Source organism: Ambystoma mexicanum, chromosome 6p (assembly GCF_040938575.1).
Source record: "Ambystoma mexicanum isolate Mex_15411 chromosome 6p, UKY_AmexF1_1, whole genome shotgun sequence".
NCBI lineage: Eukaryota > Metazoa > Chordata > Amphibia > Caudata > Ambystomatidae > Ambystoma > Ambystoma mexicanum.
The window spans coordinates 278721965-278746751 of NC_090935.1; the positions used below are offsets into that span (position 1 = coordinate 278721965).

General features: G+C 45.5%; 1 protein-coding gene across 2 annotated transcripts in view; it reads left to right on the forward strand.

Moving 5' to 3' along the window:
- Positions 1 to 24787, forward strand: part of LOC138511377 (uncharacterized) — a 333915-nt gene that overhangs the window by 179663 nt on the left and 129465 nt on the right. For both annotated transcript variants that reach the window (XM_069627001.1, XM_069627000.1), the window contains one exon: positions 3703 to 3815. In XM_069627001.1, coding sequence (XP_069483102.1) covers positions 3703 to 3815 — 113 coding nt within the window. The remainder of the gene's footprint in view (positions 1 to 3702; positions 3816 to 24787) is intronic.

Consider the following 24787-nt stretch of genomic DNA (forward strand, 5'->3'; position numbering starts at 1 on the left):
GACATCCTACCAGCATCCATCCTGAAGACCCTCCCTGCAGAAGCTCTCCTTCCCTACCTGGAGATCATCAAAAGCTCCATAAGGCACCTTCCCATCGACCCTAAACACAGGACAATTCCTGCCTGTGCTAAAGAAACCCACTCTGGATCCCAATAACCTAGATAGCCATGGCTCCATCACCAATCTTCCCTTCATAGGTAAGATCATTGTGAAAGCAGTAGCCGTGCAACTGCAGAAACACATCGACACCAACAATCTCCTCCTAACCTACAAATTCTGGTTCAGACCCAAATGTAGCACAGACGTGTCAACCATACAGGTGTTGACGTCCTCAACATCCCTAATGGTCACTCTTGCTTCTTGGTTCTACTTGACCTCTGGGCCACTTTCAACACAATGGACACCCTACATCAGTGCATGGGGATCAACAACCTTGCCTTATACTGGCTCAAGTCCTACCTTACCAACCGCAAGCAGCTTGTTTGTATGGACTCCTCGAGCTCACCAAGATGTACTCCATCAAGGACATCCACAGGCTCAAAATCTGCCTCTCGCTGATCTAGTCTTGGATGTGCAATGTATACTTGAAGCCCAACCCCTCCAAGACCAAATTCCTACTCCTCACCAACAGCACAAAACACCCAGACATACAGACCTAGCTATCAACCATGAACCTTGAGGGCATCACACCCATGGTCACCTCCTGCACCAAGTCCCTCAGGTTCCTCATCGACAACCACCTATCCTTCAAAACACACATAGCTTAGAAAACTCAGACAGCTTGGTATCATCTCTGCGGAAAGTCATGTCCTTCCTCCCTCTGGACAGTTTTAGATCTCACTGTTCAAGCACTGGTCGTATCCCACGTGGATGGAGGCAATGCCTTCCTCGAATGCCTCCCGTCACCTACACTTGTGCCCCAGCGAAGTGTCCTGTACATGGCTGCATGCCTCATCCAGGGTCTATGCAAATACAACCACAACACCCCAGCCTTATCGACCTTCTTTGGCTACCGCTGCACGCACAAATCACCTTCAAGACTTGCTGCATCATCTATAAGGCAGTTGACCTCAAGTCAGGCAGCTACTTCACAGACAAAATCAGAATCTCCAGCGAACAGCGCCACACCAGAAGCCAGGCCACATGCAGACTTGAGATCCGCCATTGCAAAAAGGAAAGAACCAGAAAACAAGCCTCCTCTGCCTATGCCCCAACATAATGGAACCTCCTCACCATCAGCATCAGACTGGCCCGCACACTCTTACAATTTAGAAAAGATCTCAAGACCCAACTCTTCAATGAGTCTCTCCTCTTCAACACCTAGTCCAACAAGTTGCCCCCTGCGCTACCTGTCTCGCTATACGCCATCTGACCCTCTGCTCCCTGCCACCCTGTATAGCTGCACCCCTGCTCTGTGCCCCACTGTGTCCAACCCCCCGCTGTATATCTGTTTTGTAGTTACAACCGAAAAGCGCTCCATTATGCAGCTGTACTGTTGTATACCTCTGTAAAGCGCTCCGTAGGTTCTCAAAGCTTGGTCCGCGCTCAATAAATACAATAATAATAATAATAATAATAATAATAATAATAATAATAATAATAATAACAATAATAATAATAATAATAAATAATTACATACCACTGGCCATAGCTCAACCAATAATTTCTTTGGGTCCCACTAGCCATGGCCGAACCCACTGCCTTTGACCACGGTCACTCTACATGGTGCTACAATAGGTTTCTTAAACTGGTCCACTAGCCTTCAGCCATGGCCACACCACTAGGTTTTCATCCGTGGCCACTTTACATATTGTATCAATAGGTTCCTTGAAGTGTCCCATCCACTATCCCCACCTCACTGTAGCAGTAAAATTCACTTTTTGTATTTAATCATATTTGTTTAACTCTTTTTTTGATTTAACTCTTTTCCGATGCCCGCAGTTTGCATTCCATGATAATGGCAATGTACTACCGATGCCTGCGGTTATCTGAAAACGCATGCAAAATCCAAAACATTTCTGTGCCCTCAGAGGCACTCTCGAATAGACCCCTCCTTTTGTCCCACCACTCTCCTCAGGTGCCTTTTCCCTCTCTAGGCCTTTCCAATTGCCCCCAAACACTTTTGGTTTTTGTGTGATGCACTTTCATTCCTGATCACGTCTTCTATTGTAACTGCCGTTATCCCGTGGGGTGCCCGCGCTATTCCTGCAGTAATGCAAAAAACTTCAAACTCTTATTTAATCCTCAGCCCCCTCAAATCCCCAATTTCACATGGTGTGTCCTCTTTCCCCCTGCCACCTCTAGCCTGACGCCATTTCCTCCAAATAGCTTTTTGTCTGCTTCTCGCTTTCGGCTGATCCTAAAATAACTGCGGTTATCTCTTCCATCTATTACACAAAGAATTGCAGCTTTTTCATTTCTGAACAGCCTCTCTGCTATAATGCACCATGGGAGATATAGCCATAATTCTGGGAGAAGAGGGCACCCACTACCTGTCAAATCTTTTCAAACATACTGGATGGAATAACCTCAGACCCCTCCCAGAAATCGGGTCAACGCTTCATGCCCAAGTTGTTCCTTATTTGGTCCAATCACGTCTAGCTTTTTCTGCTCTGCGGCAACATTTTTTGACTTTTTCTCCATGGGAAAACTAATGGCAGTAAGCTGAAAACAGCATTTTGTTGCTTTCTTAATAAACATTTTTTAACAAATCTTTCCCAAAATGTCCAGTTGAGGTGTGGGGTGGGTTGTAAAAAAACTCTCAGCCAAATCTGCCATGCAAGTAATAAGTTATTAGCAATTCAATTTTATAGGGCGATCTTTGTTCTAGTGCTAATATCCTGCCAATGTGCACTTACACCTGTTCAACATTTCTGTAATTTGGCCCCTGGTTGGTATGTTGCCTAATTTGTTCCCGTTTCTACTGGACTTGTAAATATATTGTTAACAAGGCACTCTGCATTTACAGGCATTTCCACCCCTGTTAAATGACATGAAACACACACGGGCCTGATTCACAAAATCGTTTCGATCTACAATAGCGCAATCCTGTTCGAAAAGGCTTTGTAAATCAGGCCCCTAATGATCAAACAAATGTAAATGTCTTCTTGCACAGCTGTATAGGGCGTGTATAAGGGATATTTTGTACCAAAAATAGTGGTGAGATGTGTTGAAAAATTGCCTTTTCCGCCGATAAAATATAGTCAAAGGTCCAAATAATAACATTTTCATTTACAGTTTAGTAAGTATTCAGTGCCACAAGTCTGATCCTGAAACATGTTGCAATGAGATAAAAAGTAAACGTGTGATTACATGACGCACACCACATTTTAAAATATATACCTGTAGGAAACCCTATTCCAAGTGAAAAGGAAACTGTATTTTCTGTTCTTGTATACTAGGTCTATGGTGACTAAAATACCTTTGAAATATTTAACATTGATGGATTAAAAATGGGGCCTCACTTCAGAATACATCAGTGCGTCCTAAATAGTGCCTTCACCTGTCAGAAACCAGCATTGTATCTGATAGTATATTGTAATCTCTGTGGGCCTCCACTCCGAGAGGTTTTGCAGGTTCCTTAGCCAATCAATTCACTAAATGATGGTTTCGATGGTTACACAGCCTGCTAATAACTATGACCATTTCTCTTACTGCCTAGCATCTCAAGAAAATGAATGCATTTTGTATGTGTGACACTAGGTACCCCAAAGATCATGTACCGTGGAGGTGGAGAAATGCAATGGTGTTGGTCTGACTTGCATCAGTCCTGCTTTTCTGGTGACCAGAATATTTTTACTAAAGCCCTGCTTGAGGTAAGTATTGTTTTTCTTCAAAAGGTTCACCAAAATGCCAGAGCAACACATTTCCCCTTTATGAGAATTGGGACTTTTTTTGCAAATTGCATCATGCACAGAAGTAGATTTTTGTATATACTACGGTATGCCACACTGCCACGCTCCTTGTGCCCCCTCCCACCCCTTGCCCCGTGATTGTTCTTGTGCCCCTCCTCCCACGCCCTCCCCCCTGTGATTGTTCTTGTGCCCCCTCCCACCCTCTGTCCCCATGATTGTTCTTGTGCACCCCTCCCACCCCCTGCCCCATGATTTTTCTTGTCCCCCCTCCCACCCCCTGTCCCCTGTGATTGTTCTGGTGCCCCCTCCCATCCCCTGCCCCCGTGGCTGTTCTTGTGCCCCCCTCCAACCCTCTGCCCCCGTGATTCTTCCTGTGTTCCCCTCCCAACCCTGCCCCCTGTGATTGTTCCTGTGCCCTCTCCTACCCCCTGCCACCATGATTGTCCCTGTGCCCCCCTTTCAACCCCTAGCCCCCTGTGATTGTTCCTGTGCCCCATCCCACCCCCTGCCCCCTTGATCTTGTGTACTGGTCACCCTGTGAGAACTCATCAGCAGCTTGGAAACGAGCTTGCAGGTCAAGGACTTGTACATGAAGTGCTGGATCTGGTGGTAAAGCAGTGTCATTCGATGGCGGCCTGCAGAGTGCACCTCCATGGAAGCACCAGCTCCAAGGGCCACCTTCACCTTTCATCTGGCTACAGAACCTCACATCATGCCACTGCTGCTTGGTGTTGTCCAAGGCATTGATTGACAGTATGAACAGACACCCCCTCCACGTTAATGACAGCCATGATGTTGTTCCAGATCCTCTGATGTCCACACTCCCCAAGCTGCTTCTGCGGATTGAAGAAGGAATTGTAATGGGTAAGAACCTGTTCACCTAGGGTGCCAACTTCAGTCAGTCAGTCAAAAGCTTTATTTTGGTAAAAGAACCATAAAATCAGCAAAATAAAAAACATAAGAATGAATAGACAAACATTGTAAAGATATAAAAGCAGCCAGGCCTTTGAATTACTCACAATCAATAAAACCAGTTTGTCCCATTTAGTGCAATTCACAGGTCAATAAAAATCAAAATACATCGGGAAAAGATAGCAGAGAAGTTGATAGCCCTCAGTCTCGACCACCTTGGGAGTGCTGGTTGTTGTTGCAGACATGGTGCACCTGAGGCTGTGGGGGTGAACCTGGGACCTAACTGTACCTGTATTGTGGAACTGTGATGGAAATATGGTGGTGTGGAAGTCTGTATATGGCAGAGGAAGTGTTCACACAGCCTTCCAGGAGACACACAGAAGAACAAGCTGAAGAGAGGGTCACTGAAATGGCCCTCATGTCCCCTATAAAAATGTCAACCTGCAGAATAAAGAATGAAAGATGTAAGACCCTGTTCAGTTCAGCACCAACTGCACCAATGTATCCTACACATGCTAAGAGATATTCTCTCAGACGACCTTTCAAACCATATCCAAATGACGGCTTCGAGGAGAGAGGTTGTGAAACATGATAGTATGGAGAAGCCTGGTTTGTTATCATTACAGAATCATTACCCATTTAGGGATTTGTTTTCCATCATTGCATCCTATTTAGTTAACCATCATAGATTCTGATTAGTATTGATTAGTAGTGAAATGAAATAGTAACATTAGACTATCCACATTATTCTGCCACTTTGTGTGCATTTGCTATAACATGAGGCCTGTTTGTTTGTTTGTTTGTTTGTTTGTTTATTTATTTGTTAGGATGCACCAAACCCGTAAAGGTAGCTGGGCGCAACAGGTAAAAAGAATACTCTCAGCTTAGTTACAACATAGTAAAGGTACAGTACTGCAGCATAAAATATTTACAGTGTAGGTAGAGTACAAAAAGATAAGACTAAATACAGTAGCAATTACAGGTGAGTGAGAAATAGGGTGAAGGAAATAGCAAGAGATACAAAAGTGAAAACAGATAAATAAAAGAAAGAAAATCAGGAAGGTTTCTCTAGATAAAGGATGTCATAATGGGTAAGTAGGGTATTAAGTGTCAGCAGATCGGAGCCACTTTAGTGCCTTTCTTTTAAAAATAGTGTATGATTGGTTTGCTCTGAGGTACTCTGGAAGGTTATTCCAAGATTGTGCTGCTTTGACTGAAAAGCTGCTTCCTCCGGCTTTGGAGAGTTTAAATCTTGGTATCTCAAGACAGTGGGAGTTCATAGATCATTTTCCTGTTTATTCTATTCACTAGATATGGGGGGGCTGCATTATTGAGACATTGGTGAGTGAGTGAGATAGTTTTAAGCAGTATTCTATCGCTAATTATTAACCAGTGGTGGTCTTTTCTAGACTTAGTGATGTGCTCTCTATTGGCTAGGTTTAAGGCTGTCCTTTAGTGCATTATTTTGCAGTATCTTCAGTTTCTTGAGGATGTAATTGTTGGCTCCTAAGTAGAGTGTGTTGCAATAATCAAGTTTAGATAATATGAGGGCATTGGCCAGGGTGATGCAACTCGCTTCAGATAGAAACGGCCGGCAGCCTTGAATACGTCTGCCTGTGCATGCTGTTGAAGAAGATAATGAGTTCACCTGCTTCCTTAAGGTTAAGGTGGAGTCCAGGTAGAATCCCAAGGATTTTACCTCTTTCACTGTTTTGATTGACTTTCCATCAATGTTAAATGAGTTGTAGTTAGGGGTTAGTTTCTTTAAGTTGGCTGTGGAACCAAGAATCATGATTTCAGTTTTCTCGTCATTCAAGCAAAGGCCGTGGGAGCCCATCCATGCTTGAATGAGAGAATATATTTCATTTACCAAGGCCGTATCGTTGACAAAATTGCCCTAAAGGGGGATGAGGATCTGGATGTCATCGGCGTAATTAGTGTAAGTGACACCCAGTCTGTCCAATTTGTCAAATAGGGGCTTGGTAAAAATATTATACAGGGTGGGTGAGACACAAGATCCTTGTGGGACCCCGCATGTAGTATGGATCGGATCCACTGAGTCAGATGGGGAAAAAACTTTCATGGTTCTGTTGGCGAGAAAAGTTTGAACCCAGGCTATGGCATCGCTTGAGAAGTAAGCTGCGGTGGCTAAATGTTTGCAAAGTACTGTATGGTCCACTAAGTCGAAAGTGGGCGATAGGTCCACGAGCAGTAACATAGCCATTTTTCCCTTGTCTTTTAGCTCTTCTATTTGTGTTTTAAGGTCAATCAGTGCAGTCTCAGTGCCATGTTGGAGTCTGAAGCCTGATTGTCGGGATCCCAAGAGGTGGTACGTTTGAAGGTAGTTATGTATCTGAAGGTATGCTACCCGTCAATTATTTTGAGAAGAAAAGGGACTGCTGAAGAGGACGGTAATTTGTAGGGATAGAGGGGTCCAATGTCTGTTTCTAGGAGAAGGACCCAAGATTTTTTTAAACTCTTGGGGACAGAGTTCGATTTGAAGGAGGCATTTATGAGTTTAGTTATGAAGGGAGCTAAGTCTCTAGCTACATCTTTCACTACTTGAGCAGGGCAATTGCCCCCTTTGCAATTAGATGGCTTCAAGGACAATATAACTTTCTCTGTTTCCAAGATTGTAACCTTAGTGAAGCTGAAGGAGGTTACCCCATCCGGGGTTGTGGGCATTGATATAGGCAATGAGGTAATAGAGGTTGTGTTCGGTATAAGGGATGCTTTCTTATTTGGGATTTTAGTTTGGAGTAGGGTTATTTTGTTGGTGAGAGCATTTTGAATATTCGTGCACCACTGATTGTCTTTTACAATGTTATCTACAGCAGGTATGGGGCATTCGAGCTCAGAGAGGATCACGAAAAGCTCCTTAGTATTAGAGTTAGCTTTTGTATTGATTATTTAGTTCTTACATTTTTTGGCTAGTTGGTTTAGTTGTATTTTGTTGTCTTCCGAAGGGGAATGCCTCCAAACAGCTTGCAATTTTCTTTTTTTTGAGACTTAAGGTGTTCAAGTGGGCCTTAGGTTTCTTTTTCGGAGTTTGGCTGGCGCGATGGTGTCTAGCACTTTGGTCATAGTGTCGTTATATACCTCGGCTCATAGGTTAGGGTTGGCATCCATGGAAGTAGAGTTAAGAGATGGCAGGATCAGTGGCATTAGATTGTCAACTGTGATGTTTTTTTTGCATCTAGTGACTAATGGGGGGGCCATGGTTGCGGCTTTGGGGATTCATTTGTCTAGTTTTAGTGTGAAATCTATCAAATAATGATCCGTCCAGGGTTGAGGGGTTATATTCAGAACAGTGGATGAGCAGGTTAAGTCGGCTATCCAGTCAAGGATTCTACTTTTGATATGGGTAGGGGCATGTACTTTTTGGGTAAAGCCGTGCTCAGTCAGACTGGCTGCTATCACTGGTGCATGTTTATCCTCAGGGTCATTAAAACCTAAGTTAAAGTCACCTAACACTAATATATGTGAAGAGTCTTTTGTATTATTAGAGAGCAGGTTCGACAGATCATCCTCAAATGTGCCAATAGGGCCTTGGGTCCTGTACAGCAGATGGATGGTGAGGGTTTGGTTGTTGGTAATAGGTAGCTTGGCTGTAGGTAGCTTGCAGGATTTGCAGGGTTGAACTGTAATAAGTCTTAGTTCGATACTTATTTTGGCTATACCACCCCCTTTTGCATTGGGTCTATCCATTCTTAGGATATGATAGCTGTCTGGGATGGCATGCATGAGCGAAGGACTAGCTGCCTCGTGGAGCCATGATTCTATAATGCCCAAGAAGTCCAAGAAGTCCAAGTTATTTGAGGCTAGTAGGTCATTAATTTCTGTGGCATGTGCCACTAGAGACCTTGCATTAATTAGGGTTCCAGTAATATTCATGGTTTTGGCATTTGTGATGTGGTCGACTAGGTTGGGGCTTAGTACCTCCTTGCCATGAAAACTAGTGGGTGGAAGGTGGTTGTGTAGGTGCGACTTAGGGGCAGGGCCCATAGGTAGGTTAGTGTGCAAGTCTTTAATAGATCTATTAGTACTATTCACATTTACTTTATTGGCTCTAGGCTCATATATTCTAGGTAGTCTGGCACACAGTCTAAGGTTTCTCCCTAGCAAGGGACATGGTAGGGCTGTGTTTAGTGACATATTTAGTAAGGATATAAGACAATGGGCTGAGAAGCAGGTTATACCAGGTGAGCATTGTGTTGCTAACTAGTTGGTTTGAGTTGTGATTAGCCTATATTTGAAGTGCCATTTAGAGACACATATATGTTGTTATGTATTATGTATGCATTGTAGAGTGACACACATTGAGTGTGCACTTAGAATATGCAATGAAGTTTGCATTATGAGACGGCATGGCTTACCAGCATCTTGGAGGCCTTGTGCTTCGCAGACAGAGAAGGTGGGGAAGGCATCACCAGAGAGGGAGAAGAGCTTTGCAGGCAGAGACATGCAGAAGGAGAGAGCGAGTGAAAGGAGAAATATGAGGAGATGGTGCAGGCAGACAGAAGAAGGCCATGGCATAGATATGGTATAGATATGTAGAAAATGTCACGATGACAGAACACGCGGTGATTGAAAAGTACAAGACATGCATCACAGACATTTAGGCACTGCACATATTTAGAAACGCTGACAGACAGAAAGAGAGGCATTTTATCTTAGAGAGAACGAGTGTAACCATGGATATGTGTACGCCATTGAATAGTATAACCAAAGGTGAGGAGATTGTAGTTTTTAGATGTAGATGGAGATGACTTGGAGAGAGACGTTTTTGGTTGGCATGAGATCGAGAGGCGAATGAAAGGAAGTTGCCATTGAGGGAGAAGTGCTTTTGGTGCAGCAGAATCCAATGGCTTTGGGAGTTCGGAAGCTTGGGGAAGCATTCTGATGAGAGCAGAGTTCGAGAGCTTGGCAGAGGCATTGAGGCAGTTCGAGTGAACAGACTGGCAGAGTGAGCTGGACAGGGGAGTATTGCTGAATAAGACACTTGCATGGGGAATTAGAACAGACTCTCACACAGTGCTTTGGCTGACATGATAGATGGGGTAATCTGACAGGGTTTGTCATAGAGAGAGAGTGTGAAGTATGATTGCATTAGAAGCCTGTAAGGCTTATAGTTATTGCATCGCAAGGTAGATTTGTACCAAAAGCATAAAAGGTGCAAATTCGAGATTTGCATTATAGTAGTGTTTGCATCATGCATTGCTATGTATGAATAAAAGTGTTTCTATTGTTGCAACGATTCATGTGTTTTCTTTGTGTCTTATGTTAATGTGTCCATTGGAGTAAGGTAGGAGTAATCTAGGAGTAACACAGTGCACACAGGCCCTGAGATACAAGAGCAGGGGGAGACATAGTGATCCACACCCCCCTAGGAGGTTGTCTAAGACTGATACATGGTCGCCCAGTAGAGGCTAGGCCAAAGGTAGATTAGGCAGATTTGTCTCACTTTCTCAGAAGGTGTCCCATCACCGGATCATGTTGACTGATGGCAAAATCCAACTGCGATGATGTAACAAATGACAACACAACATAGCAGCGTTAGTCATGAGGCAAATCTGCCCTCCTGCATGGAGATACACAGACACACACAAGTATACATGAAGAACATGCTTATACCTTCTGTAGATAAAGGACAGATACATTTACATACTGCCGAAAGCTTTTCTTTTTGTTCAGCCAAATGCAGAAATGCCAGAATGCCAAAAATACGTGGACCAAGCTTTCAAGCACCTGATTGCAACTAATCATTAGGAGCTACTGGAACATTTAAGGAACCTATAGGTCTCTATCGTGGCTAACCTCTAAGAAGATATTAGAACACACGGGGAAACCATAGAATGACTGCAGTGAGTACACATGAGACCCCAGGCCTCAAATACATGGAGGGAGAGATACAGGATCTGCAGCAGGAAGCAGAGAGGCAGTGTTTGCAGCCAAGGACAAAGGCGGGTTAAACATTTCTGATTCCCGAGGCAGTAAGCCACCTGCAAGGATTCAGAATAAAATCCTCATAATTGCAGACAGGAGAGCTTCATCTTGCGATCTCCGCACACGTGACTGAGCAGAGCCAAACAATGGCTATTTGCTTGTGGTGAGAAGACAAGCAGTTCTCAGTGAAGCAGAGAAGACTGATACATGCGTTGCCCACCAAAACTTGCAACCTGAAGGCATTCTCTCAGGCTAGGTGATCAGACCTGCGGCAACAATGAGGACACATAGGCCTTGCCATTACCTTGAAAAGGTAAACTGAGCACTGGGAACAGAACAGGGCCCCATGCCTGGGAGGACACACTTTAGCCGATCCAGATGCTCTGATCATGGAGTGGTGTAGAATGCTGCACAGGCCAATGGTCTTCGTGCAATCCTGCAACTATGTAATAGACAGTTTTTGGGGAAGTCTCAGGCGAAGGCACCTGACATGCTAGACCAATGAGGATTCAAATGTTTACTGGCTCTATAGGTAACAGACTTGAGCTAACCAATTGGGATACCCCTTAGGTTTTTTGGGATGGAGTGGATTTTGTGATATGACCAGGGTACAAAACCAGGTGACACCAGCTCAGGAGCTATGATTGCTGATGATTTGTGATTTCCTGTATGATCCCTGTCTACAGGAGAATAAAGACAGTAAACTGATCCCGATGGCTGAGCCTTCTGTTATTGCCAGGGAAGGTTTTGATGGGCCGTAGATACTCTGCTAACATGCAATATCATTTATGTGAGACCTCCTCTACCAGTCCAATGGCCTATTTCAAAGCTATGTAGGAAGTCCAGGCGCCCCAAGGCAGTGTAAGTGGTCAGCAACCAGCGACACACTACCAGGCCTCAGTAAATGTTGATGTTTGGAAGCAAAATAAAGGTGTGCCTGACACCTGCATGTCCTATTCCTGGTGTGAGCGGATGCAGCAATTTTTAGGGGTATGTAGTGGAATTTCTGGTTTTGGCAGATGCAGCGATATTTGGGGGTACCTTGTGGTAAACGGGGCTTACTTTGGTGCTTTACCATCGCTTTGCAGCATTAGTGAGAGGGGTCCACAGAGAGAGAGAATGGGGACCAGGGCAGAAGAAGGGTCCAACTCCAAAACATGGTGGTGAGGCTATAGGTGCCCCAATACCACTGAGGCCACAGGCAACATCTCATAAACAGCCACACGTTAGGGAGATGTGTTGACCAAGGAAGAAGCACTTCACAAATGAGGAGTTGCAAATCCTCCTGGATTACATTGATGAATATGTTGACCTGTACCCTTGGGCTGACCATACTGGCAGGTGTATTGACCCACGTTTGAGTCATTAAGCTGCAACATTTGGTGCTGTGGGCTTAGAAAATCCAAGATGGCCAAAAAGCCCACATGTGCGCCAGAATCCAGGAGAACCGTGCAGTTTGTGCGCACACCAAAATTGTCGCCTAACCTTCCACCCACCAGTGCAAGCGTGATGGTCCAGGAGTGCCATGAGTGGAATGTGTGCCAAAGGAAAAACAGCAGTGCCAGTTAGCTTAAAAAGCCCTTTGAAATCACCTTGGTTTCTCTGAATGCAAGCTAAAAATGCCTATGTCAAACATTGCAGGATATTCAAAAATCTCACTGAACACCAGCAGACATTTGGCAGAATGAATTTTTGTGTGCATACAAAATCTGGAAAAAAAAAGAGCCCAAAACAATGTTCATAACAAAACTGGCTGAGCTGTGGAGGTCAGCAGCTTAAGTTAAATTGAACTGAAAACCACTAAAATCGAAATGTTTAAATTAAATGAGGGACCTACTTTTGAGTGTCACATAGTTGTAACTGTTGAAATGTCATAGTTTTGAACTTAGAATCAGCAGTCTAGTTGCATGTGTAAAAATTGTCAGTTTGATTTGAATGTAGAAAACTTGGAACAAAAAGTGACATTTAACTGAATTCTGCCTGACAACTACCCCCGACAGGAGAAACCTGCTCAGCCACTCTTCCCAGGCCTAGCTGCATCCTGCTTCCCCACCAAAAGGAGTTGACACCTCTGTGATTAGATTAGGGGAGGGGTACCGCAGGAGGTTGAACAAAGCCTTGTCCTGGACTCAGGCAAATGTTATATTGTGGGGGCCGTAAAGTGGCTTCCTCTTGGGAGAAGTGGGAGGAGAAGTGCCTCTGGGAGCCACCCGAGCTGGAGGCGGGGACAGGCAGAAGCTTCCCCCATGTGCTTTGGAACCTAAACCACACTCATCTGGGCCAGAGCATAATTTTTAAAAGATAGATAACTCATAGTGCGGACTTGTCAGAATTATATAAGTAAAATCATTATTCTTGTGATTTTTCTGTGCACGTTTTAAGAGGTGTTAGGACCCTCTGGTGCATGCTGGGGGGTGCTAGCGGAAAATAGGGTCTTACTCCAAATGTCTGCACGTTAAAAATCTGACACTTCATCAATTAATGTCCATACTCCTTGCGCACATGTGTGTACATTTTGGTAAATGTCCGATATTGGTAAACCAGTCAAAAAGCGCAAAATGTTGTCATTTTTTAATGCAAGCCCCCAGGAAGATCAGAGGCGGACAAGCATGGACCATAAGGAATATATAATGTGTCCATGTAATGTCAACCACTTGTGTATCTGGGAAATATGTATTTGATTCAAATATAGATTTGTGGGCAAATTGACCAGGGGAGGGTCCTCTGACCCATAAACAGACCTCATCATGATGACAATCCATTTCCTTCCCCCAATCATGGGAGAGGGGATAATTGGGCCAATGACAAGTAGAGAGGGGCAGACTTAGTTATGCCATGCACACACCCACTTCCAAAACACATAAAAAGAGACTGCTGGGACAGGTAGAGAGATTAAATTCCATTTTCTGCGGGACGCTCTGCCGGGAGACTCCAGACTTCACATCCATCAATCTTCAGAGACCAGAAATTTACTTCAGAACTTAAAGCAAGGGCCTAAACCCACAAACTGAGAACTCTTCTCAGCAGGCCTCAGCATCCTTAAAATCATTTGCAAACTATTCCACAGCCGGGCGAGCTGTCTGAATTCTTTGCCAAGAACCTTTGCCGGTACCCAGAAAGCAGTGTTACATCCAGAATCCACTTGATCCGGACCGGAAAGCAAAGCAGTAGACCAGCAGAGCAGAGCTGGCCCAGACCGCTGTGAGCAGAACCAGAGATCCGGATCGCTGTGAGCAGAACCGCTGCCTGATTGACCCGCCGAGCAGACAGAACTGGCACCGGACGTGTTGACCAGATCCGTGACGAGGCCTATTTCAAATTTATATTGTAAGTACCTAGCAGAACTGTGCAGAACCAATCTCTTAGTTAAAATAATCTAATTCAAGCTATTTTAACCTAAGTAGAATTGCCTCCTAGAAATCGTGTCATCTGTCATTTTTAAAGCTGCACAACTGTCACCTGTCAATTCTGCAGCTGCAAGCTGTCACCTGTCATTTTGAGTTTTACTTTAAATCCGAAAATCTAACTTTATTAAATCGTCCGTATCTCTTGAACCGTTTGGGCTAGGAACGAAAACTTTCATTTTAAAGCTGGGATTCTAGGCTTTCCAACGAACCTAGAACCGACTTCCTACTCCTTATACTTTTACCGCAATCGCGATTTATGCACTCGTGAAATTTACCCCGATTTGCGATTTGGCTCAATTTCTCCACTTGTCAAAATAGCATCTCCATTCTTTCCTTTGTTAAAATCCGTTTGCAACCTGGTAATAACTGATAGAGCATTGCTAAAGTGAGCCTGAACTAATACCAACAAGCATCTCTCACTCACCCTGAATCTCTAGAGGGAATTAAAATCAGTTAGCACATTTTCCCATCCGTGGCCATCACATTTAAAAGCATTTTGGGCCTGTGTTTCAAACTTCTACCTGTTTCCTCTAAGCTTGCTGGGGGGGAGCTGAATTTCGTATTGTATTTGATTGCATTCCTGAGAACTGTGTGCTCTTCTTTCCATCTCCTATCATTTCTTACATTGCATAGGGGGGGGAGTGTGAATTGCCAGAGAAAAAGTGATTACATTGTTGTTGGTTGAAATCATATCAAGTTTATTTGCTGTACTGCATTTTATTCCACCTTGCATTTCCTTGAAACCATAAAGCATTTTCAGCTACCTCATCCTCTATACTACTCCTAAGTAAGCAAGTGTCACACTGTAACATTACCCATTGTGGATCCACATCATATGTCTCAGTGTACTATCAGATATTAATTTATTATAAAAGTGTGATATATATATATTGTTTAATTTTTCAAATAAACCTTTTAATTTGCAAAACAAACCTACTTCTTGGCTCTGTGGGGTCAGGGGGATTCTAAGAGAGGGGTGTTATATATGGGTTGTCATCCAGAGTACATGAACTGGACCTAAACATATATCAATAAGGGTTTCCCTCAGCATCCCAGACTAGGCATTGACTTAGCTGTAGTGTTGAAGTGAAGCCGCTTAACAAAGTGGGGGCTCGTAGCCGGAGATTCTGGGTTAGATCTATCACTTGTGCAGATTAATACAGGGTGCTAACTGACAGGAGACATACATCCGGTCGGATCACCACGCTGTGTTACATTCTGTTTTGCAAAAATAAAATACAAACTTCTGTAAGTCAGGAAGGAACTCAAATTCCAGAATGACGAAACTGGTAGACATCAAAATAGCCAGAGAGCACTTCTTACATAAGCTATTTGTGAGAGGTGAGTGGACTCATCAGGACCAAACGGTCTGGTTGCAGGCAATCACGCAACAGGTCACTGAAACAGTGTCAGATACATGGAGAGATCAGGGTCCCCTACATGTGGCCCTGAGTGAACTATATATGGCCCCTAAAGCCAAAGATGAACATAATAAGATTGCCAGGATAGCGGCATATTTGTACCTATATATGGGAGCCATGCAGGACAAATGTGCCGAAGGCCAAGATCAGGCAAATAGGCAACAGATAGCGTTAGAGAAGGCCCAATCTGATCTGGACTCTTCTGAGCAGAGGCTGCTCAGGAGCCATGAGTCAGAAAAGGACAGCAGACAGTACATCACTAAAATAAAGGAGGATATGGGTGTGCTGCAACAGGAAAAGGCTGAACAGGATACCAGATTTCTGGCCTTACAGAGGGAGTACCAAGAAGGTTTGGACTCCCTACTGCAGAGCCAGAAAAAGCTGGAGCAACAATTAGATTTCAATAGGGCATGTGCTGAGCAGGTAGTCACCCTGCAAAGCCACCTAGATAGGGAAAAAGAGGAAAGCAATAAACTGATTTTGAAAGACCTGGATACCCAGGCAGAGTTTGACCAGGAGCGCCAGAAAGCTGGTGCCTTCCAAAGGCAAAGGGACGACCTGGCAGCACAGATGCAGGCTCTTAGTCAGGAAAGGGATACCTTAGGCCAGGAAGTCTGCCACTTAAAAAGGAAAATGGAAGAAAATCACCTGGCCCTCCAGGGACTGGGTGACCTCCAAAAAGAACACCAGAACTTCTTAGAGCACACCAGGAGGGTGGAGGAAGCTCTGGCAAGAGAAAGGAGCAGGCCAGTAGGGATGGGACTCAGGAGGTAACCCTCCTGCAGCAGAGACTGGCCCAGTACTCCAGGACCAATCAGGAGGCACAGAGAGAGAATGAGGCTCTCTGCCAGCACAATGATAGGCTCCAGTAACAGGTAGCGATGCAGGAGAGACTGATAGAGTCTAGTAAGGCCTTAACTGAGGAACTGAAAGCTCAGGCTCTTGCATTGCAACAGGGAACAGGGGCGGATAGAGATGAGGTTCGCTGGGAAACAGAAACTCCTGAGCATAACCTCAGGAGCCCTAGTACCAGAGGCCTTCATCTCTCCCAGTCCCTGGACTCTGCCACCCCCATGTCCCCTCGCGCACATAAGCCCAGGGCCTCGGGGGTGGCAGATTACTATCCAGCTAGAAGTATGGGGCTCATAGGCCAGTACCTCCCAGGAATGGATGGGCAGGCATCCGGGTATGGGCACCCAAGCACAGTGCAATTTAGTGGGGAACCCCAGGAGAGTAGGCCAATTAATGGCATCCTGAAATCCTCTGCCCAGTTAGTTCAGTGGGGGGGTTACCCATCAAATCCTGGCAGCAAGGAGGGATCTGAAGACTCCTCTGAGCATTACAGGACACAGGAGACCAGGTCCCCACATTCTGCCAGCCATTCCCAGGCTCGCAGAATCCGGGAAAACCTGGAAGATCAGACGGGCACCTCTGGGAGCAGTGCTTCTGAGTCAGAGGATGAATGGACCAGGGTTACCCGAACCAAAAAGGCCAATAAGGCAAAAAGGGCCTTGGTTAAGGACCCATTGAAACATATAAAGGCAATAAGGAGTGTCATCACGCCTTATCATAAGAACGCCAAGTATTCTGTTTGGGAACACTTGGAGCTCTATGAGCAAATGATGGAGACTTTCCGTTTGAAGGACAGCAGTAGCTGCATCCAGTACGTCAAATGGACCTTCTCACCAGAATACTCCAGTTTCATTGCAGGGCTGGAGGATCAAAACCATTCAAGGTGGTCCACATACAGGGCGGTCATCTTGAAACATTTTTCTGGGCACAGAAATCCTCAAGAGGCTTGCAAGGCAGCCTGCAATTTGCAATGTGGGGAGGATCAGGCCCCACAAGAGTTCGTGCAAGAATTAAATCGTGCTTTTGTGCAGACCACCAGAAGGGTGCGCACGGATAGCAGAGAATTTATCTATACGTTTTTCCATGCCTTACCCAAATACATAATGACCCAGCTCGTGAGAGATTTTCATGAGAAAAGATCTTTAGACTGGGTCATTGAAAAGGTTACCCGGATCTATGAGGTGCAGAAGCCCATGGAAAATAAAAATAATGCGCAGAAAAACCCCAAAACCAACAGCACCCCTGCTGCTGCCAAGGTGGCAGAGGTAAAGGTCACACCCGTTTTGGATTTGGAGACGGGGGGGCCTAAAAACCTACCTGCACCTAATAATGCCAAGCCCAGAAGGCCCTCGGGCCAGTCACAGACAGGGAGCCAAGGAGGTAGTCCCACAAATGGGGTCCCTCGCTCCCCTGATTATGTAAGTCCCCGCTACAAGGGAAACCAACCAATCCTGGGTTATGTGTGGACTCCTCCAGCCCAAGGGGGGGGATCCAGCCAAGCACCTGACCCGGGGAACTTCCCTCCTAACGTCCCCCAGGAGGGCAGAAATTCACCAAATCCTGGGCAGAACTTTTTCCCCAGGTATCCACCCAATTTCCAGCCCCAAAATCATCCATCCGTCTTTCCCCAATTCCCTGAGCCCAGACAACCTAATCCGGGAGAGGGAAGGCCAAGGGTGGAGGGGTACCCGAATCTTCCCAACCCAGGGTATTACCAGAGAAGGGATAGCTACCCTTCCCGGGATCAGCCCAGGGGAGAAAATAGAGCCCTGTATCAGCCTGAGCGGGTCTCCCAGTTAGAGCGCCAGGTCCAAAATATGGCACGGGATCTGGGTCACATACTGAGCGCTCTACAGAACCCTCAGATGAGCATGCCACCGCAGAATGCCCCAAACTCTGGACCTGGTGCTCCAGAACAATGACGGGGGCAGCCCACCAGTTGTCCAAAAATGTGTGTTATCTGTGCCCCCTTGAGGAGAAGGAGGGAAGATATTATGCCCTGGTATAAGTACAGGGGCAGGGTACAATTTTGACGCTGGTGGACACTCGATCTCAAGCTATCCTTCTGTCCAGAAGGGCCTTTGCTGAACTGAATTTAGGAAGGGGAGAGAATTATCGTATTCCTCTCACCTCTCTTCCTGGACAACTGCAGAACTTTGACGGGAAGGAAATTCCCGTCGAGGGGATGGCAGACTTGGACATTAAAATTGGGCGTCACAGGTTGAAACACCCGGTCATAGTAGTGACTCCAGAGGGCACCCCTTGTTTACTAGGGAACAACATCCTGAGAAGGTTGTCATCCCTAATAGATTGTGTAAACAAGGTCCTCTGGACCAGACTAGCCGACCAATAAAATTAAAACAGAGTGTCAACCATGTTAGTTTAAACGGCACCTGCCACATGGTTGAACAAAAATCTGACCAAGTAGAATTTCACTTCCAGAACAACCAAATTCCAGAAGTGACAGTAATAGCAGTAGGACAACAGACTGGTGATGGGGGTCCTCTCTATTTCTGAAAATCAACCTTCCTTCCAGTTTAAGGTGGTATTCCAAACTGGAAGGAAACACTCTGAAGTTCTTTACCAATCCACAATCAGACACTCCCACTCCTATAGTCCAGAAAGATGTGAGATCAGCTCAGAGCCTGGCTGATATTCAGCAAATTGGAGAGCAGTTGTTCAACCCTGTTCAGATAAATGATGGGAAGGACTCTGTTCTCGCGCGAGTGTGTGTGAACAACGGTAATAGCTTGATCAGCGAAGCCATGTTCCGTGAACTCCCAAAAGATCCAGCCATTCCCACATTCAAACTGATAGACAAATGGGAAATGGACCTGAAAGCACCTAATTCCAAACATCTCCTGCCAAGCAGGTGTATGCTCAAAATCTCCATTGGCAACAAGAGCATAGTCCATAATTGTTGGGTCGTGCGAGACGTCACTGTCGCCTTTTACTTAGGCAGTGACATTCTCAATCGCTTTGCCATTAGTTTGGACCTAATAAACTTCAAAGCTTGGTCCCGATTAGCGGATAATCCCATGGGCTTTAATGATCCAGAAAAAGCATTTAGGTCAGCTCAATTGCTACCTTATGCAGTTGAAATTCAGATTAAATAGGAAGTCGCCATCCCAGAAAGGACCCGACAATTCTCCCTGGAAGTGAAAGTTAAAAGAGGACAAAAATTGAAAAACCCTGATCCTTAAATACGTCTAAATGCTTCTCTCCAACAGTAAGGGTTGGGGGTAAACCCAACACCATTAGTCAACATAGAACATGACACCATTCCAATAGAGGTGGATAAAAGCGACTTAAAGAGCTTTAGTCTAGCCGCAGGCACCATTATTGGAATGGCAGTTGATGACCGACATTTTTCCATTGATCTAGGAAATTAACTGTTAGGACAAATCCCCAAGTGTACACTTCTGGCCCTTATGGTAAGGAAGATGTGACTTGTGACTTCAGAGGGGACGAGGTGATTTTCCAGGTCCATGAGGGCTGCCTTTCCCACCTGAAGCCTCCGGTCCAAATCAGCACTCTGACCAGGGACTTCTCCACCCAGCTGGAGGAGGTCGCTGAGATAGCCAAACCAGAAGTCTTTCCAGGCTTCAGGCAGATGGTGGAAGAGAGAGTCAACCTAGCTGATGCCTGTGTGACTCTGGAACAGAAGCAAAAGTTGAAACAAGTTTTCTTGGATTTCCAAGATCTCTTTGTGGTAGACTCATATGACTGTGGTTGCACCGACATCCACACAACAACAATTCCCACAGACCCTGGAATGACTCCAGTGTTTGTGAAGCAATATAGCTTGCCTCTCGCATCCATGGAATTCCTTACTGAAATAATTAAGAACCTTGAGTCCCGGGGAATAATCTGTCCAGTACACAGCACCTTCAATAATCCGGTGCTGGGAATATTGAAGCCAAACGGCCAGTGGAGACTCTGCGCCGACCTTAGGGAGCTCAACAAACGGGTCCATACTTCCCGATGGCCTCTGCCCTACATTGACCAAGGGCTGGCCCAGATTCAGGGGTCACAGGTATGACCAATGGATACTGGACCGTGCCTGTCAGTAGGGAGGACCAATACAAACTGGCTTTTACCTTTTGGGGCCAGCAGTACACATGGACCCGGACTCCCTTCGGATACTTCAACTCCGGCAATGAATTCAACATTTTTCTACACAAGGCCATGCCCGACCTGGGTGCGAGGGGTAACCTGGCTTATGTAGATGATGTCCTCATCAAAGTTCATCTGTGGAGGAACACATAGCGGAGATCCGTTATGTTCTGATGCAGTTGAGGGCCGCCGGAGCAAAACTTTCCTTTCAGAAAGCACAGTGTTGTAGAACCCGTGTTAATTTCTTGGGGCATGAGATTACTCCTCAGGGTCTCTGTCCCCAAGAAAAGAAAGTGGAAGCACTCCAGAAACTGAAGGATCCCACAACTCTGCGGGAACTAAGGAGCCTCCTTGGATTGACTGATTACAGCAGAAAGTTCATTGAGGGCTACGCAGAGATCACTAGACCCCTGATTCTTTTCTTGAAGGGGGGGATCAAGTGGGAATGGGGTCCAGAAAAAGCTGAGGCAGTAAGACAACTCAAAAGAAGCCTCTCACAAGCGCCTTGCCTAGCTTACCCTTTCAGAAACAAGGATTCTTCCTGGAGACAGGGTTCTCTAATACGTGCTTGACGGCAGTATTGTACCAAAAGCATGACAAGGTCAATAAAGTAATCTCCTATGCGAGCAAAACTTTATCCTCTGTGGAGGAAAAATTCAACGATTGTGAGAAGGCACTCCTGGCAACGGTGTGGGCATTGAAGAATTACCGCCTCTTTATCCAGGGGGAACACATCATAGTGGAGACTCCACACCAGCCTCTGCAATATCTCCAAAGTGACAGAATCCGGGCCGGAAATGTGAGTAATTCCCGAATTACTTCCTGGATTCTGTCAATGCAAGGCTTTCCTGTAGAGGTCAGATATGGCCAAAACAAGAAGAGTCCCCTCGCGCAAGTTCTGGCTGACTTGCATGATTGTGCCAGAGAAAACTGTCTCGAGGACGAAAGTCTAAAAATCAAGGACAACATGGAGGCATACCTCAATTCCCCACACAAATTCTTTGAAGAAGACAAGTGTGAGGGAATGCCCACTGTCTATGTGGATGGATGCTCGTACCATGTTGACAACAATGGGGAGAAAGAACTGGTGGCCGGCGTAGGGAATGCATGGGTGAATGAGTCCCCAGTACCCTGCGCTGGATACAAAATTGGTCCCTGGAGTAGTCAGGTGGCAGAATTGATGGCTGTGCATCAGGCCATCCTCACTGCTGTCCAACATCAACTCCACGAACTGGTCATAATCACAGATTCGGATTATGTACGGAACGGGTTCGTGGAGCACCTGGTTAATTGGAAAACCCGAGGCATGTTATGTGCTAATAACAAACCCTTGAAACATGGGAAGTTAATCCAAAACATTGATGATCTGGTCTCATCGAATGGGATGACCATCTACTGGAAAAAGATCAAGGGTCATTCCAAAGTAGAGGGACCAGACAAAACTGGCAATGACTTAGCTGATCAGCTGGCTAAAACCGGGGCCATCCAAGGGGATCTAATAGAAATAGAGTCCCTGTTGGGGGAAATCCAGGTCACTGCTATCACTAGGTTCCAGACAAATACTCACAATGATCTTTCAACTGCACAATGGAGTAAGGAGACCCCTGATGCTGATTTAATTACAGCTCAGAAGGGGGATTCAATTATTGGTAAGTTTTACCAACACCTTGAGGACCCTGAGAACTTTCCCCTGACGGATACCGATTACATTGGGAAGGAGGACCTTAGAGTGTTGATGAAATGTCCAAAGATCGTCCGAATCCAAGACGGTTTGTTGGTAAGGAAATCCCAAGCTGGCCATGATCAGTGGGTGGTCCCTACCTCATTCCGAAGCCTGATGTTAAGTCACACCCATGATGCGGCCACCACCGGTCATAGGGGGTTTCACACAACACTGGAAATCTTAAGAGAGGTTGCATACTGGCCACACATGGGGCAGGACCTCAACAAATACTTGAAGGGGTGTCTTGTGCGTGCACAATTTCAGCCATCATCCCTCACACACCGTGCGCCTCTCCAAAAGAGGGGGATGACACTGCCATGGTCAGATTTGCAAATCAACTTTGTAGGCCCTGTAATTCGTTCGTCTAGAGGAAACAAGTGCATGTTGACCGTTACATGCTTGTTTACCAAGTGGGTGGAATGTCTCCCGGCCCCAAACTGCAAGGCAGAAACAGCAGCTGCCCTGATGATTAACCACATCTTTTCCCGTTTTGGTCTACCTCAAATGATTGAGTCAGACAGAGGTAGCCACTTCACCAGTGAAGTAATGACAAAGATGTGGGAGATACTGGGGGTTAAAAGGAAGCTACACATTGCTTACAGGCCAGCTTTTTCTGGAGCAGTGGAGAGATACAACCGAACCATTGTGAGCATATTAAAAAAGTTTGTGGCAGATTCTGGGCCAAGTTGGGAAATCCAACTACCTCTGGTCCTAATGGCCATCAGATCTACCCCTTCATCTGCAACCAAAATGTCACCATTTGGGTTGATGACGGGGCGCAAGATGGTGCTTCCCCAGCATTTGCTCTACAGGACCCAAGAGCAGACACTGATAAATGCCTCCACAACTCATGAGTATGTGGAGAATTTAAGGAAACACCTTCAACATGCTTTTGCCTATGCTCAGCGGAATCTAGAAAGATCAGCCGAGAGCATGAAGACCCACTATGATTTGAAAACTACCCGAAAGGAATATAAGGTGGGTGATCGGGTCTATCTATACAATTTCCAAAGGAACCAGGTCAAACAGCGAAAATTCTTGGAAGGGTCCGTTTGAAATTATAGACAAGATCTCCCCTGTTGCCTATAAGATCTGCATCCCCAAAGGCAGTTTGGCAGAGGGGGAAGATAAGTGGGTCCATATAAATCAGCTAAAGTGTTGCCATCCCAGGCACACTCTGCAACAACTGGAGGAGTCCTCTGCAATACCAGAGGGGACCGCCCCAGAGTAATTCGATTCCAACCCTAAAATATCCCAAATATAGTCTCTAAAATATTATGATTTGGAAAAAAAAAATGTCTTATGATTGTATCTTGTTTTTTGTTAAAATAAAAACGGAAATGTTTTGACTATAAAATGTATATGCCACCCCACTATATCAATGGTGGGGAAGAAATGTCTATGAATAGGTATTGCCGCTTTCCTTTGTCGTCCTAGGAGAAAGAAAACCTGGAGACTGGCCAAGGAGGGCAAAGATCCGAGGGGCCTGTGGTACCGCCCAATATTCCCATCAGGACCGGCGAGGAGAACCGATCGATCCAACCGGATGGAGGAAAAGATGCTGAACTGTGCCATTTGCGGAATTGGAAGAAGATGATGCAGACATTCCAGTGCGTGGGTCAAAACATTTTTCGCACCCGACTCCCCCTCGACTCAAATTCAAAGTGCAGTCAGGTGGGGGGGCTTTGTCAGGTGCATTGACCCACGTTTGAGTCATTAAGCTGAAACATTTGGTGCTGTGGGCTTAGAAAATCCAAGATGGCCAAAAAGCCCACATGTGCGCCAGAATCCAGGAGAACCGCGCAGTTTGTGCGCACACCAAAATGGTCGCCTAACCTTCTACCCACCAGTGTGAGCGTGATGGGCCAGGGGTGCCATGAGTGGAATGTGTGCCAAAGGAAAAACAGCAGTGCCTGTTAGCTTAAAAAGCCCTTTGAAATCACCTTGGTTTCTCTGAATGCAAGCTATAAATGCCTATGTCAAACATTGCAGGATATTCAAAAATCTCACTGAACACCAGCAGACATTTGGCAGAATGAAGTTTTGTGTGCATACAAAATCTGGAAAGAAAAAGAGCCCAAAACAATGTTCATAACAAAACTGGCTGAGCTGTGGAGGTCAGCAGCTTAAGTCAAACTGAACTGAAAACCACTAAAATTGAAATGTTTAAATTAAATGAGGGACCTACTTTTGAGTGTCACATAGTTGTAACTGTTGAAATGTCATAGTTTTGAACTTAGAATCAGCACTCTAGCTGCATGTGTAAAAATTGTCAGTTTGATTTGAGTGTAGAAAACTGAGAACAAAAAGTGACATTTAGCTGAATTCTGCCTGACAACTACCCCGACAGGAGAAACCTGCTCAGCCACTCTTCCCAGGCCTAACTGCATCCTGCTTCCCCACCAAAACGAGTTGACACCTCTCTGATTAGATTAGGGGAGGGGCACCGCAGGAGGTTGAACAAAGCCTTGTCCTGGACTCAGGCAAATGTTATATTGGGGGGGCCGTAAAGTGGCTTCCTCTTGGGAGAAGTGGGAGGAGAAGTGCCTCTGGGAG